This window comes from Panicum virgatum, chromosome 9K (assembly GCF_016808335.1).
Source record: "Panicum virgatum strain AP13 chromosome 9K, P.virgatum_v5, whole genome shotgun sequence".
NCBI lineage: Eukaryota > Viridiplantae > Streptophyta > Magnoliopsida > Poales > Poaceae > Panicum > Panicum virgatum.
In genome coordinates, this window is record NC_053144.1 from 62907031 (window position 1) to 62923296 (window position 16266).

The 16266-nt window shown below is 48.2% G+C and overlaps 2 protein-coding genes across 2 annotated transcripts; one reads left to right on the top strand and one right to left on the bottom strand.

The window, feature by feature from the left end:
• Nucleotides 1-2378: 2378 nt before the first annotated feature.
• Nucleotides 2379-7847, top strand: LOC120646844 (sugar transport protein MST4-like). Its single transcript, XM_039923333.1, has 4 exons — nucleotides 2379-2621; nucleotides 3875-4194; nucleotides 6351-6475; nucleotides 6561-7847. Exons 1-4 carry the CDS (start codon nucleotides 2486-2488, stop codon nucleotides 7531-7533), a joined length of 1554 nt encoding a protein of 517 aa, XP_039779267.1. The 5' UTR covers nucleotides 2379-2485; the 3' UTR covers nucleotides 7534-7847.
• A 2938-nt stretch (nucleotides 7848-10785) lies between these two features.
• On the bottom strand, nucleotides 10786-16003 carry LOC120646843 (protein OBERON 4-like). The gene is made up of 2 exons (XM_039923332.1): nucleotides 12096-16003; nucleotides 10786-11609 (listed from the first exon to the last, which is right to left on the bottom strand). The coding sequence occupies exons 1-2, from the start codon at nucleotides 15655-15657 to the stop codon at nucleotides 11059-11061; spliced, it is 4113 nt and encodes a 1370-aa protein (XP_039779266.1). The 5' UTR covers nucleotides 15658-16003; the 3' UTR covers nucleotides 10786-11058.
• Between the last annotated feature and the right edge of the window lie 263 nt (nucleotides 16004-16266).

Consider the following 16266-nt stretch of genomic DNA (forward strand, 5'->3'; position numbering starts at 1 on the left):
AATTTAATAGGGTGCAGATCGATATGTGTAGGGCGAATATTTGAACCACAATTCCATAGCCTCCAGTACTGGCATATACAAGTCAGGCTGATCAGTTTCTGTACGCATAGCAAATAAAACAAATTAGGTTGTGTTTAGATGCTGAAAAAATTTGACAAAATTCACTGTAGTAATTTTCAACCTAAAGTAGAAGGACTAAACATGATCTAATTATAAAAATTAATTACACAGATGGACGGAAAATGGCGAGACAAATCTATTAAGCCTAATTAATCCATCATTAGAGGTTGTTTACTGTAGTACAATATTATCTAATCATAGTCCAATTAGATTTAAAAGATTCATCTCACAATTACACTCGGAGTTATGAAATGCGTTTTATTAGTTATTACATTTAATATTTTTAATTAGTGATCAAACATTCAAAATTACTGTAGGTCCTAATTTTTTTTGGAATCTAAACATAGCCTTAGGATGGAAGCTGTAGCACTCAAATCGAGCTCCTCATCCGCGGGATCGAGTTATTTCCTGCCTAAACGAAGTTCTCATGACTCAATTTAATTACTTCTTGTCCAAATTGATTTTTCTCATCTGTGGATTGCGGCCTAGCCAACCGTCCAACCCTATCAAGATCTTGTTCTTTATTGGATTGAACTTCTTTTCATCAATAATTATGTTGCTAATTCTTGGATTTACTAGCTTGCATCTATCTAGACCGGGTGTCTCATTATCTAAAATTGAGCTTGCATCTTTTTAATAATGTGAGCGACGTAGAGGACAGGATGGATGGGGGTGCTGTACGTGTGTGATTAGAGAAGGGAAACATAGAATCCATGTCCATGTTATCGTATTCGGCATGAACTCTTTGGTCATGTCCTAATTTTTTTAAATCTGAAAATAGCTATTTTCTAATTGTATTTGATATGGACTTTTGAGTTGATCTAAACCGATAGATCTTCATAAAATCTAACGGTGCAAATCTTCTTTTTTTAGATTAACGTGGAAATTTCTATGTTCTCTCGGAGAACGTGATGGCTTCTTTCGACTTCTTTTAACCTTCTCTTATTAATATAATAGATTAAGTGGCAGCTGCGGCTTTGCTGCACGTTTTTACATCTCTGATGAGGTGAGAGCTCACATAGTCACATATTCTCATATGACCATATCTTCCCTCACAAAAAAAGGAAATGATCATATCTTGAACATAACACGGCGACGTGTGCTTTTTTAGATGATGAGCTCGAGATAATTATTCTGTTCCATTATCTAAAGAAAAATCCTAACAGAATCACGAGTTATATAATGCGAAAACATTCTACAGTCTGGCTGGGATGTGCTCCTGTGTCGCGGACCTGGTCAGAAACGAGTGTAACCCATCGCCACCTAGCTAATAAAATTCTCTCTTTCCCACAGAAAAAATATATATAATGCGAAAACAAATACAAAACCAAAACCACAACTAGCACCAATTGACAAGGCTGGGCAACAGAAATGTGTCTATTTTCCACAGCGGAAAACAGGTACTCAGTTCTGCCAAAACGCTGGCGTCTATGCAGGACTATGGCATGTCTACTACAAGATAGAAAACGCTAATAAGTAATTCAGCCGACCAGGAGTCCATTTCTGGACCCATCCCCACGTGAGGTATAATTTTCCTTGGTCACTCTTCAAGTCAAGGTCCTCCATTCACATGGTGGCTTGAATCCATCGAGCAGCACTGCTAGGACAGTTGCAATGTGCTGGAGCCCCTCCGATCAGAGACTAGGATGCGTGAGGTTCTGATGAGTGGGCCCATGGAGATTGGAGAATTGTCAAAAAGGGCGGCGCCCAATACGTTTTTTTCCAAACTGCTGCCTCTACCATTCTCTTGTTTTCCAAAAAGGAGCTGCGAGATCAAAAGAGTTTCGAACGGATAAGCCATTTTTTTCCTTGAAAAGTCACCGTGCTTATGCTCACACTGCACAGCACTACAGCAGCCACAGGGCCTGCCGCTTTTGGATTGAGAAGGAATCCCGGAAGTCAGGCCCGTGGGCCGTGGAGCCGTCGCTGACTAGCCTAGCCTAGCCTGAGCCAGCCAAGCCGCGCCGGCCCGTGACTAGGGGTGGTAAAGGGCCCAACATTTTGAACTAGAAAATCTAAGGATCGAAAGGGCCGGGCTCTAAACATATGTATTTTTGAACTAAAAATTTTAAGGGCTTTATTGGGCTGTGAAGAGGCCATTAGGGCCATGGCCCATTACCACCCCTACCCGTGACCGGACTTCGGGTGGGTCCCCCCCATCGGTGACGTGGCGGCATCCGGCAGGTCGGATGCGTTTGAAATTCCTCCGACGAGCCGGGCTTCCCCCTCCATATAAACCGGTCCTCTCCCTCCGCTCCGGCCTCATCAGCGAGTGGTTGTGTGTGTGGATTCGAACACTTTGCCCGCAAGTACTTCTTCCATTCGAGATCGAGGGGAGCATCAGAGGTCGCCTCAGGGAGCCAAGATGCCGGCCGGAGGGTTCTCGGTGTCGGCGCCACCCGGCGTCGAGTTCGAGGCCAAGATCACGCCGATCGTGATCATATCCTGCATCATGGCGGCCACCGGCGGTCTCATGTTCGGCTACGACGTCGGCATCTCAGGTACGCCGGCGAGCTCCTCAATCTCATCAATATCTCCGATTGGTATGTCCTCTTCGTTGCATCTGCTCTCCGGATAAGGGTTTCCTTCCAATGGATAATTATTGGATATATGGTAATTAATCCATGGAGTTTTGCAATCTCGTTCGTCTTCCTGAAAACACGAACGGATACACATCAAAGGGAGTTAATGGTGTTTTTACTCTTATCCATTAAGGCGTTCCATTAACACCAGAACCGAAGATATTCCAACTTTGCGCTGCCTCCATTTTTGAATCTTTTTCCCTTTCAAGCTTGCTCTCAAAACGACAAGTACATAAGAATCTGCGAGGATCCCCATCACTATTATTTCTATGGGGGGGGGGGGGGGGGGGGAATATCGTGCTGTGAGCTAGCCACCTGCTTTGACAGCAGGCTGGCTAGTCAACGCATCTGTAAGCCTGATTGTGTGGGGTTTTTTTTCTTTCCTGGTCGATAAATCGTTGCTAAAAAGGAAGTTATTTATCCAAAAAATAAATAATGAACAACTCGTGTCTGAAACCGTGAACTGCTTAGGTCTACAGCAAAAGTATTTCCTTTTTCCAGATACCGCAAAGAAAATCTTGAGCAAAGAAGACATGTGTTGGGACCCCCTAGGTTTCTGTTGAAAATCTGAAGTCTTTTCTATTGTCACTAAATGCACGAACCCCATGATTATTTATTATTGGTGTAACTGACAATTTGTACATACAGTAGATACTACACAGTAGCACATGCCCCAAGTTGTATGCACATGCACACAAGAACACACGAGAAAATTATAATATATTATCTTCATGGTTATGAAAGTAATTGTGTATTGCAAAGGTCAAACGGTGGTACTAGCTAGATAGTATGATGCAAAGCATCCGCCTCATCGGTGAAACAAAACACATAAACTACTGCAATTATCTTACCTCCTTTTCAAGAGTAGTATAAGTAAGCAACAAGCATGCATTTTTTTTATCGTAGATTTTTTTTTGGTCGTTGTCTCAGTCAAACACCTTGAACTATCGCGTTCATGGCAAGAGCAGCAGGAGCTAGCAGCCATGACTAACAAGAAGCTAGTGTCTTTGAAAAAATTGCATCACCAGGACGACGAACTTGGACAAAGAATCGATGAAGTCGATCGCTCTCGTGTTACATACTGGAGTATATAGTAGTTGTGAGAAATAAATTAAATAAAATGTCATGGATAGATATAAATATAATTAATTATATATTTGTACATGTGGCAGGCGGCGTGACGTCGATGGACGACTTCCTGGGCAAGTTCTTCCCGACGGTGCTGCGGAAGAAGAACGAGGACAAGGACAGCAACTACTGCAAGTACGACAACCAGGGCCTGCAGATCTTCACGTCGTCGCTCTACCTCGCGGGGCTGACGGCCACCTTCTTCGCCTCCTACACCACCCGCCGCCTCGGCCGCCGCCTCACCATGCTCATCGCCGGCGTCTTCTTCCTCGTCGGGGTCATCTTCAACGGCGCCGCCCAGGACCTCGCCATGCTCATCGTCGGCAGGATCCTGCTCGGCTGCGGCGTCGGCTTCGCCAACCAGGTAATTAATAATTAACACAATATATGTAGCAATCCATCATCCAGCAATTATTATTACTAGCAGCATTTCTGCATGTTTGCATTATTATTGCTCGGGTGTTTGTTTTTATTTCGTCCTTTAGTTTCGCTCACGTTACGTTTCGTCGCTGTAACGTGTGATGTGAGATGGAAGAAGCATAATTCTCTAGTCAAAAAGTATCGGCAGGAAATACATTTCAGGTCAAACCAGTGGCCGGTTTCAGGATTTGTTAGCACGCGCGAGGCGTTATTTTTCTGCGTCCATGACGAGGACGGCCGTGTATTTTAGTCACCGTCCTTGGTCGGTCACATCCCGATCCGGGTCTTAAATTTGCACACGTCTAGGCCTAGCCAGTTCAGTGCTCCCTAAACTTTTTTTAAAAAAATACACACACACACTCGATGCCTTCGTATTTTATAACATGGCCCCGTCCGTATTTTCCGAAAATTTGGGGTCAAACACGTAGAAACTGCGTACAGCCTAGTAGTGTAGTAGTGCTACTATACCCCAGCAGGCGGACACCTGGGCATCGGTGACGGCGCCGGGTCTGCGTGTTACGGTTGACAGCAGCGGGGTGATAACCTTTTCAAGTTTAAGTTTCAAGATTCGCCTCAATGCTCGCATTTCACAATTGCTGAAAGCAACTACTTGGGCCAATGAGCAGATGATAGGTGTGCATCATGACTGTCGCTGTAAATTGGCTTTGCATCGTTTTTTTTTCTCGGAGAAAAAAAAACACTTGCGGCGGGAGATTTTTTGTTTTTTACTTTGTACTGGTAATACTACCACTGCATAATCCTTGCGCAATTCTTGTGGCTGCTACTAGCCTATACTACCTACCTGCTCTACTCTTTAGCTGTCCCAGTTGCGATCAACGGAAACGACTGAGGAATCTGCAACTTTGAGCTCGATAGCCATGCTGACTCTACGTGTAGGCCACACGGGCCACAGAGTAACTTGTGGTAGTCTCTAGTCCTGCACGAAATTACCTGCCATCTTCCTGGCTGCTAGCCGAAACATGGCTTGAACCAGTACAGTCTGCCTGGACTCTTCTGCTCCCGCTCCTGCCTGTCAAAGATTCTGAACTGAAGACGATGCAGCCAAACAACCACTAGCAGCCTAGCTAGATTCCTGATGAGGTCCTCCAAGGACGGAACCGGGGGAGCATTCGCGCATGGACCATTCAAAACATTGGCAAAATGCAGAGGCAAGATGCTTATCGCCGACGGCTGGACTGCTAATCATCAACCATACCATGCGGGTTCCCAGTGTAAGCCGGCATATAGGACATCCACGGCGCAATTATGTGAGGGCAGGCGAGACTAGCTGGGGCAGTGCTGATGTGATCAGTTTATTCAGCAGCAGCTTTTGGGGAAAACAAATGAGCTTGATGGAGGCATACGATCAGCAAGCAGCCCAAGTAGGAGGGTAGATGTGTTGTCCTAGGCATGTTGTTAAAGATTAGTGTATGCGTGCTTAGGTTCAAACGCTTCAACTGCTACGGTCGGACATATCTGCAGATATGCAGAATGTATGCACGGGTGCACCAACCGCTCTGACAATCTTTTCCGCCGTCAGTAGATGTTCATATGGGATGGTCGCTGGCCTTAGTATTTTGAGACTTTAGACTAGCTTTTGTTTTTTTTTTCTAAAAAAAAGGAATTGGAGTCAGGGCTGAACTGAATATTGAATAGTTGGCGCGTCTCCATTGGATGGTTTGGCTGATCCCCAAGTGGATAATATAGTTTCATTTCCCTATCTATTAGAGATTTAGTTTCGTATGGCCCAATGAGCATTTATTGAAAATCTCAGCCCAATGGACTTCCTTTGAACGAAACCTGACCCAATAGGCATTTTCATAAAATCTCGGCCCAATAGGCATTGTCCTAAAATATCGGCCCAATAGGCCTAAAATCTCGGCCCAATGCTATCGATGAGGTCGTCTCTGCTTTGCATTTTTTGTGTGGCACTGTCTGTCTCTGTATAGATATTCAGCAGCTCTCCCCATATCTGCATGCGGAGAGCCGGAGAATAATAATGTTACTATTTTTCAGAAGCTTAGTTGCATGTGTCGAAATTCTCATGGTATTCTGCATCCCAAACTGAGTGAGCTTCACCGATCCGTTCCTGTCGTGCAGGCCGTTCCCCTGTTCCTGTCCGAGATCGCGCCGACGAGGATCCGCGGAGGGCTCAACATCCTGTTCCAGCTCAACGTCACCATCGGCATCCTCTTCGCCAACCTCGTCAACTACGGCACCGCCAAGTGAGTAGTCACCATGCCCTGCGCTGTGCCGGCACTGACTGATGATGGATGATGGGACTGAACGCGTGCGTCTCTTTCTGCGCAGGATCCACCCGTGGGGATGGAGGCTCTCGCTGTCGCTCGCCGGCATCCCGGCCCTGCTGCTCACCCTGGGCGCGCTCTTCGTGACGGACACCCCCAACAGCCTCATCGAGCGCGGCCGCCTGGAGGAGGGCAAGGCCGTGCTCAAGAGGATCCGCGGCACCGACAACGTGGAGCCCGAGTTCAACGAGATCGTGGAGGCCAGCCGCATCGCGCAGGAGGTCAAGCACCCCTTCCGCAACCTCCTCCAGCGCCGCAACCGCCCCCAGCTCGTCATCGCCGTCCTCCTCCAGATCTTCCAGCAGTTCACGGGCATCAACGCCATCATGTTCTACGCGCCCGTGCTGTTCAACACGCTGGGGTTCAAGAACGACGCGTCGCTCTACTCGGCGGTGATCACCGGCGCCGTCAACGTGCTGTCCACGCTGGTGTCCGTCTACTCAGTGGACCGCGTCGGCCGGCGGATGCTGCTGCTGGAGGCCGGCGTGCAGATGTTCCTGTCGCAGGTGGCCATCGCCGTGGTGCTGGGCATCAAGGTCACCGACCACTCGGACAACCTCGGCCACGGGTGGGCCATCATGGTGGTGGTCATGGTCTGCACCTTCGTCTCCTCCTTCGCCTGGTCATGGGGCCCCCTCGGGTGGCTCATCCCCAGCGAGACCTTCCCGCTGGAGACGCGGTCGGCGGGGCAGAGCGTCACCGTCTGCGTCAACCTGCTCTTCACCTTCGTCATCGCGCAGGCCTTCCTCTCAATGCTCTGCCACCTCAAGTACGCCATCTTCGCCTTCTTCTCCGCCTGGGTCGTCGTCATGTCGCTCTTCGTGCTCTTCTTCGTGCCGGAGACCAAGAACGTGCCCATCGAGGAGATGACCGAGAGGGTCTGGAAGCAGCACTGGTTCTGGAAGCGCTACATGGACGGCGACAACCACCACATCGTCGACGGCAAGATCACCGCCAACAATGGCGCCTCGGTCTAATTGTTAACTCCAATGCATCCATCTGTTGATGCTTCAGAGACTTCATTCGTTCAGACTTGACTAGTGGTGGATCCAATCCAACTGCCGACAATGTACTGAAGGGACAGCACTGTTCGGTTATAGGAATGCGATGGGGCAAGTGTTTCGGCCGGAGTGCATCTCTTTGATTTTCTATATCATTTCGTGTTAGCAGAGCCAGGTTCGTCTGGATCGAAATCTCAACAAAGTCTTGTCACGGCCAAGTTTGTTTTAGCGTAGCTGCTGTGTATGCAAAATTTAAAGCCTGATGTGTGATTTATCATACTTGTAACCTGATCATGCCGCATATATATATATATATATATATATATATATATATATATCTCTGTTTTCCAGTGCCATTTCACAGGTGAATTTTCGTTCACTACACCTGTGCTACTTAATTCATGTACTAGTAAGCATCAATTATTCCATGAGGCCTGACAATCGATTAATCATCAGAAAGGATGCTAAAAGGCTAATCAGACTGGATGTCTGGACTCTGGAAGCTAGATTGACTAGGCAGGTAATGGTGAGAATATTGGCGACCAGTCAATGTAGTGATTCTTCTTGTCTTAAAATGAAAAACTATTCTCATGTGTGTTACAAATGGAGGCTTGTTGTATTGATAGAGGCCCAAAGGGCAATATATATAGAGTACATGAGACACCCCAAACCCTAGAATATGTGAAGTGACTAAACTACCCTTGACACATATATAGTGACTATAATACCCTTAACACCCCCCTCTCAAATGCAACGTGAATGCAATGTCGTTGCATTTGGAGAGTTGATACTAAGCACTAGACTCAAATATAAACATGAAAATAATACATCCAAAGTCCGAAATCAAAAGATGTCGTCGAAGCGTGCAACTCTTGAATTTGTCGATGTAGAAAATGATCTCCTCCACAAGAGGGTATCGCCTTCACAGCCGTACTTCAGCGAATAGCCCGAGTCTTCACAAACTAGTACGTCGACTCTTCAACATGAACCTTACTTTGGAGACTTTGAACTTGACAAAGTAGTGGGATGTGTCAAACCAGCCAAAAGTAGAAAGCACCACTGCAAGACGGCAAGTGGCGAGACAGGAAGGTGATGACGACAAATAGACGGCCATTGATCATGACGTGGAGCAAGACAGCTCCGAAAAGGACCAAGAGGGCATTGTCGCACCAACGATAATGATGTGACTAGCTAAATCGACGGGACTTAGCTAACCAAAATAAAAACAAGATATGGGCTGATTTGACAAGGAAATGGTGGACACGCACGGCATTGACGAACTGGAGATGTATAACTGGACTTGGATTGACACTAATGCAATGTGACACTGACTGAGATGCTAGCAGAAGGATGCAGCTGGGATACGATTCGCTGCAGCAAAGAACACATTTAAGCATCAAGCAAGGACTGCTAGCAGCTAATATGGATGGACACATCACACATGTGGACTGAATATACTGAAGAAAAAGGACTCAAGGCAGCAGCAGGCACAAGCAAAATATGAATTGCAGTAGATGGACACCAACAGCAGCAGAATTACGGAGCAACGAAATTGGACTTGGATTTCAGAATAGCAGAACAGAGGAAACAGAGGAACCTGCTACTCACGAGCGGAAGATGCAGGTGAACAAGCAATGGCGACCTCTGCGATGATGGGCGGCAGGATGACGGAGGAGCAGGCTTCTGCTGCTCCAATCCCGGCCGCAGAACACACTGGCAGCAGCATCCCAGCGAGATCCGCAAAGGCGGACAACAGGAAGGCTATGACGGGGCGAAGACGAGGCGCTGCAGAGGACGGCCGACGACTGGAGGCCGCAACGGCGGGAGCGGACGGACGGCACCGCGCGGGCCCGCGACAGGCAGCAGGCGGGGGCTGCTGCTGCGACGGGCAGCTGCTCCCCCTCTCGCGACAGCGGCTGGACGGGCGGGCGGCCGCGACGGGTGGACGACGACGACGGGGACAGAGGGGCCGCCGCAACTGGCGGCAGCGACAGGAGGCTGCAACGGGCGGCGGACAGAGGATGACGGCGACGGATCTCCCCTCTCCCCACGCCCGACGACGAGCGGGCGCGGCGGACGACGGCAGCGACGGGCCGCGCTGTCCGCGGACGGAGAGGAGCAGGCGAGGACGGTGACGGGACGACGGTGCGGCGGCGACGGATCCGCGACGGGCGGATCTGAGGCGGCCATGACGGCGGCTGGCGGGCGGGGCGACAAATCGAGGCGGGGCGGAGCTGAACTGGGTGGACGACGGCGCCCGACGGGGAAGAAGAAAAAAAAAGGGAATGGGTATGCTGCTCTGTGCTGCTGCTGTGACTCGATCTACGATCTGAACTTGGGTTTGGGGCTGAAGGAGATGCCGCCCCCAGGAGCAAGATCGATGCTCCCAGGGGCAGCGCAGCGGGATGACGAGGGTGGTGGACGGATCGAAACCTAGAGCTCTGATAGCATGTTACAAATGGAGGCTTGTTGTATTGATAGAGGCCCAAAGGGCAATATATATAGAGTACATGAGACACCCCAAACCCTAGAATATGTGAAGTGACTAAACTACCCTTGACACACATATATAGTGACTACAATACCCTTAACAATGTGAAGGGCAAGATCATAATGTGTTTCTCCAGAAACACGGCAAGAATGCCATCGAGCCGATATGCAAACAACAGTGATCATGCAGAAAAGGCGGAAAGCCCTAGAAACAACTGTGATGCTGTCATACAGTCCCAAACCCAGATGCGAGAAAACCACCAGCTTCATAACCATGGTATGCACGGGTTAGGAAACTAAATTTGCTGCTGCAGAACTGATACAACTAGTGGCCGCAGGAGGCCTTTTTACATTTATTACATATCATCATTATTATAAGAACCAAAGCCATACAAAATCATGCACAACGTCTGCTCAGTTGGCTAGAAGATACACTGAACTGTTCGTTTGAAAGGAAAATACAATGTCATCCCACATCTGATACCAATATAATATAATCATCCTCTAATTCAACTTGGGCCTGCCATTTTGAAGTGCAAAATGGCAGCAAATCTAGATTAAAAAGATGGTAGCAAGCGTTGCTGCTCTAAATAAGTACAAGTCTCCTCTCTCCATAGGTAGGGTCTATTAGTTTTGTCAGCAAAGTTTTAAAATACTAGTACATATCTGTAAATAAGGTCGCAGAAAATATTGTAATGGCCCTGTGCAGCTCAGGTCACAGAAAACAAGAACACCATACAGGAAAACATAAAATGTGCAAAATTATTGAGATTATATACAAGATCTAGAGTTTACAGCTCGTCATTTTCCCTGTGACTGAAATGATTGGAACGTTAAGGATCTATCACAATAATAGAGGAAAAGAATAATCTTACAGAAGCTAGTCCTAGAACAAGCGGAAATAAACACAAAAGAAAAAACTTACAACAATGTGTGCAGTCTTCCTTACATAATCTGATCAAACTTTAATTCCAGCAACGAACCATAGGTAGTAACCTCAGTTCATATGCTTCAATTTTGTTTCAGTGCCTCCATTTTTGACAATAATTCCCTAATGCTAGCAACCATCCTAGTTTTCATGCTGAGAAATTCATGATGCGTTCTTTCAATAACTTGGAGTTCTTCAATCCTCCGCTTGCGCCGCTCTTGTAACCCGTCTATGTCCAGATCAGCAACTTGAGTGGCATAATCTTCCTCGATTCGTGCATTTTTAACCATAACAATACGTCTCAGATTGTCATACTCGTTACGTGCATCATTTGCACGTTCCTGGTACATATGCGCTTCAGCCTGCTTTAACCTAATCAGGCTATCCAGTTCATCAATAGAAGCCTTATTATCAATTGTCACAAACTCGGCTTCACCAGATTTTCTATGCAGAGATGGGCTCCCTGTGGTAGAAAGAACAGCTGTTTTGTCTAAAACTGGAAGTCCCTCTAAGGCAAATGGTGTCCATGCTGGCTTCCGACTTGAACTAGGAATCCCATCTATAGCTTCAGCAATGCTGCAAGGTATGCCTTTCAGAGGTACTGATGGATTGATGCCCAAGTTAGTATCATCATCTGAAATTGAAAAGTGAATGAGTGAGTATAACTTTGTTTGCTGACAAATGAGAGCATGTCTATTTATATTTCAACATCATTGTCCTTGGAAGAGAAATTTGCAAAAATGGGACCACAAACATTGGTCTTTGCAGTTTTGCCATTGGCCCCACATTTCGTCCTTAGAACATGGATACAGGAGCTTTTGGCCCAAGGCTCTCATCAAATAGCTTTTATAGCCCTTGCTAGAGGTGTTATTTAGTATGAACTGGATGATGCCACTTTCAGTTGTTCACATTACGTAAAACAGAAATTTGCAAGCTGGTCTGTTACTCTTGCTACATAGAATTAGATCACACAAGTGAAGTATCCCAATTACTACTCTAATTTCTCCCAGGGAAGAAATCGTTGCCCGGGACACCATAATAACTGAACAAAGCAAGAAACTTAAACGAGAATGGATACGATGCTATTATTTTTCAATAATAACTATGATAAGTAGCTTACCAGAGAAGAATGCAATGACACATTTGACAACTTCAGGATGATAACCCTTGTTTTCCGACTTAATTAGCATTTGCTTCACAAAGTCCCTGACCCTCTTACCCTTTACATCATCACTTGCAGAAAAAATTCTTTCCACATACTGTAGCTCTCTAATCAGTGTCTCCATCCTCCAATGCCGCGCACATGTTCGGAATACTTCCTTCACAAAACCAAACATCTCTGATGGATGTCCACAGGCAGCACAGTGAAACTGCATCTCAGTAGAGCCATATGATCTTGAAGCACTTTGCCCCTTTCGAATAAGAGAGTGGCGTAGGCCACAATCCGTGTGGCACCAATGAAGGCATACGTCACAACCAACCCAACTACAAGTATTAGATGCTGAGTCAAACTTTGAACAGACAATGCACATGCAAGAACTACAGAAACCGGTCTTCCTTTGACAAAATTTACAGTCACAGTCATCCACTGGCAGAATGCTTTGGCATGAGAGATTGTGACATTTCAAGTTGAGAAAAATGTCAACCAAATTAGATGTAGCAATGCTGCTACTTTTCTTTATAAAATATGGAAGCCCAGTCCTTATAGCAACAAGTATCTCCATCAATACCCGTGGACACGTTCGCAACATATCACTATTCAAGTCAGATCTTTTCTTAAGTGCCTCCTGCAAAGCAATTATTTGTCCTCTTTTACTGGGATCAACTATGATTTCCGAAATGGCCTCCCTCAAATATGTTATAGAATTTTCTGTCATCTCTTGAAGCATCCTTCCTGTAAGATGCAAAGGTTCTGAAACAACCTTGGAAATAATCCTCTCAATGACACCAGCACCATTAATGACAAGCTGTTCTCCCTCCTGGCGTTCACCCCTTGTAAGGCTTCTGCTACTTCTCTCTCTTGTAAGCTGCCTTCTATGTCTATTATGTTCCAATCCAGAATCATGAGAACCACAACTATATGTTGGCGACAGAACTCCTTGGATGTTTGCATGCCTTAGGAGTTCATTGGATAGCCCATTGTTATATCCTTTTATCCCAGCCAAAGTGTTAGTATCTGGAATATGGTCATTTTGGAGTACTCTCTGAAGGAGTGGGGTAGCACTCCCCTTCTCTCTAGATTCACTAGACAGCTGAGCTTGCCTTCCTGTGCAATTGCTCGTCTGATCAACTCCCATAAAGAAAGGTTTGCTACCTACTGAATGCTCATAATTGTCTAATGACTGTTGGGTGAGTGAGCAACTAGGATTGTGGCCAAGTGTTTGAGAACTGGTCAATGATATGGAAGCTGTGAAACCATCTGAATTTGTGCGGAATGATGATGATGGTAACTGCTGAGAGCATGCTGGATGGACTAGAGAAGCAGGTTGAGGCATTGAATGCTTAAATTCAGAATACTGTAAACAACCTGACAAGCTCAAGGAAAGATCAAGCTTCCCTAGCTTCATTGTGTCCTTTTCCTGCTTTACAGAACTAGTTGAAGCAGATTTTAATGTTTCTGTTGGTTCTACGCCAAGCTGCAATGCTGAATCAAGACCTCTTCCCACTGAACCTGAACGATCTACTTTAACCTTCTTACTAAGGACATCAAATGCAATGCCATTTCCTTTATCTTCAGCCATCGACTCCCTTGTCATCAGATTTGCACCAGAAACATCTTCTTTACTATCCCCAGCATGTTCTTTCATTGATACATGGAACATACGAGCACCATCAGCATTGGCCTCAATATCAAATCTTTTTCCTTGTTTCTTGGCATTTTCGTCTAGAACAGCCACCTCATTTTCATCTATCATGGTTTCCTTTGACGCACTTCTTTGTTTGCATCGATCCATCGCAAGTGCTTCTGCAGGTTGAAATGTGACATATTCTGTTGGCTTATCCATCTCTTCAATCACAGTTAATTTGTCAAATTCCTTACTTCCAGGAGCCTGTAGCTCTAGAGAAGCTATCTCTTCTCTCTGCAGCCCAGTGAACGTTTTGCTCTCACCAATTGAAATAGCAGCATTCATGGTTCCTTCTTGTGCAGCTGCTTTCTCGTACATCACATCCTCCGCCACATCAGATAAATTACTTTGTCCCGCTATACCAGTGGCAATGCCAGTTGCATCCACCGTTGACTCTCCTTCATGAATAGCTTCCTTCAGCATACCAGAATAACTGACCGGTTCCAAAGTATCAGTATTATGGGCAGTTTCATCCAGTATTCCTGTTCTTTCCTGCGTTGCCTCCCGCAGCAGCTCAGAAGAAGTGTCAGTTTCGATTCTATCAACAGCACTGGCAGTTCCATCATGCCGCGTAACTTCTTCCTGAAGAACCTTCTGTGGCATACCAGATGAAGCGCTCTTCCCAACCTCATGAACAGCACAGGCAGCACTGTCTAACGCCAGCGCCTCCTCCTGCAGCACTTCTTGCCGCTTGACGGATGAAGTACTCTTCCTAACATCATCATCAGCGCTGCCAGTCCGGCGTAACACCATCACTTCCTCCTGCAGCACCCCTTGACTAAAACTGGATGGAGCACTCTTTCTGACATCATAATCATTGAAACTTTCTTCTCGTGTTGTTGCTTCTTCCTGAATAGCTTCCTTCAAATTACTAGAGGAGATGCTCTGCTCAACCACATCAACAGAATTATTAGTCTCTTCTTTTTGCTTCACTTCCTCCTGCAGCACTTCCTGCTGAATAGCTGAAGTGCTTAGCTCAAATTTACTTGCGTCACTAGTAGCCACATCTTGCGCCTGCACTTCATGTCTCCCACTGACTTCCTTTTCAACCTTCACTGAAGGCTTCTCCTCATTGTCAATTGGTTTTCCTGCTTCTGCCATCATCATAGCATCGATTCTCCTGCCCTCCTCCTTCCCTGCATTGTCAGGATCAGCTGCACCAGCCGATCCCTTACCTTGAGTTCCCGAATCCGCTGGGGCCTCAGGATCCAGCTTCTTCGCCTTCCCTCGCTCCGGTCCCTTCTCCTTAGCACGGCTTGGTTCAACCTGCTTGCGATGCTCAACAGCAGCAGGTCGGGCCCTAGGCTCAGCATCTGGAGCGACCTCCCCTTCCTCCATCTCACTGACGCCGGCCGTCTGCTTCTTCATTTTCTCCGCCTTCGCGACCTCGAACCTTCTTTTCGGCACACTGGGCGACCGCGATCGTTGCGGCTGCGCAGTCAGCGATGCCGCTCCCAGCCTGGCGGGTGCTTTGTACTGGTCAAAACACTCCGCGTCCCTCCACCCGCTTCCCGGGCGACGCCACGCCGAGCTGCCGTCACCGTCCCGCTGCGACCGGTCACGCTCCGACCGGAAACCCTTGGGGAACTCCCGACGGAAGCCGGAGAAGCTCTCGGACCGGTGCATCGACCGGTCCCCTCCATACTCACGCGGCGAGGGGTACTCCCGGTACCGGCCGTCGTGGAAACCGCCGCCGAACCCCTTCCGGCGATCGAACCTGTCGCCGTCGTACTCTCGCGGCGGTCGCCGCGGCGGCGGCGGCGGCGGGGGGCTGCGGTCGTAGAACCTCCGCCGGTCGTCGTCGAGGCCGTCGCCGTACGACCTCTGCCGCTTCATGCCGCCGCCGCCCTCGGATTCACCGGGCAGGGCGCGGTGTGGTGCTCAGGGGGCAGAGATAAGGAGAGCCAGGAGCAGCGCGCACGGAGGAGGAAGGCGTGCGGGAGATGGCTACCCCTCCCCGCCCGCATCCGCATCCGCAGCCGTCCCTCTCGGCGTCTCCAGGACTCCAGCCGCCTCCGCTTGCTTCCGGGTCACTCCTCTCGCTCGCTCCCGGCCACTGCCTCGCGCTCGCAGTCAACGGCCGTCGCCTGGATTTGGACCCGGGTCGGAGATTTCCACCCGCCCGCCCACCGCGGTAACAAAAAAATAGTATGCCCCGGGATTTCTACCGCCGACGGTGGGTAGGGGCGCGGAGCCGCGGACACGCGGCTCCTCCGTCCCATCGCCAAGCGCTCGGCGCGCCACTGACTTTCGGGCGCGCGGCCCGCCGGGGCCCGCCGTCATGGAGCGAGCGCAGGGCCCCGGTACGGAGAAGATGAGGTGGGGGTGGAGACGTGGAGTCGCGGAGATGTGCAGTCCCCGTCCGCTCCACGTGAGAGCCCCGGCGCGGACTGGCAAAGCGCAGGGCGGGGGGGATCCGGCGCGGGCGGGCCGAACAGGCGGCGC

Coding starts and splice junctions, on each gene's coding strand:
- LOC120646844 (XM_039923333.1), top strand. CDS start 2,486: ATGCCGGCCGGAGGGTTCTCGGTGTCGGCGCCACCCGGCGTCGAGTTC. Junction 4,195..6,350: donor GCGTCGGCTTCGCCAACCAG/GTAATTAATAAT, acceptor CCTGTCGTGCAG/GCCGTTCCCCTGTTCCTGTC. Junction 6,476..6,560: donor GTCAACTACGGCACCGCCAA/GTGAGTAGTCAC, acceptor CTTTCTGCGCAG/GATCCACCCGTGGGGATGGA.
- LOC120646843 (XM_039923332.1), bottom strand. CDS start 15,657: ATGAAGCGGCAGAGGTCGTACGGCGACGGCCTCGACGACGACCGGCGG. Junction 11,610..12,095: donor TGTCATTGCATTCTTCTCTG/GTAAGCTACTTA, acceptor TTTCAATTTCAG/ATGATGATACTAACTTGGGC.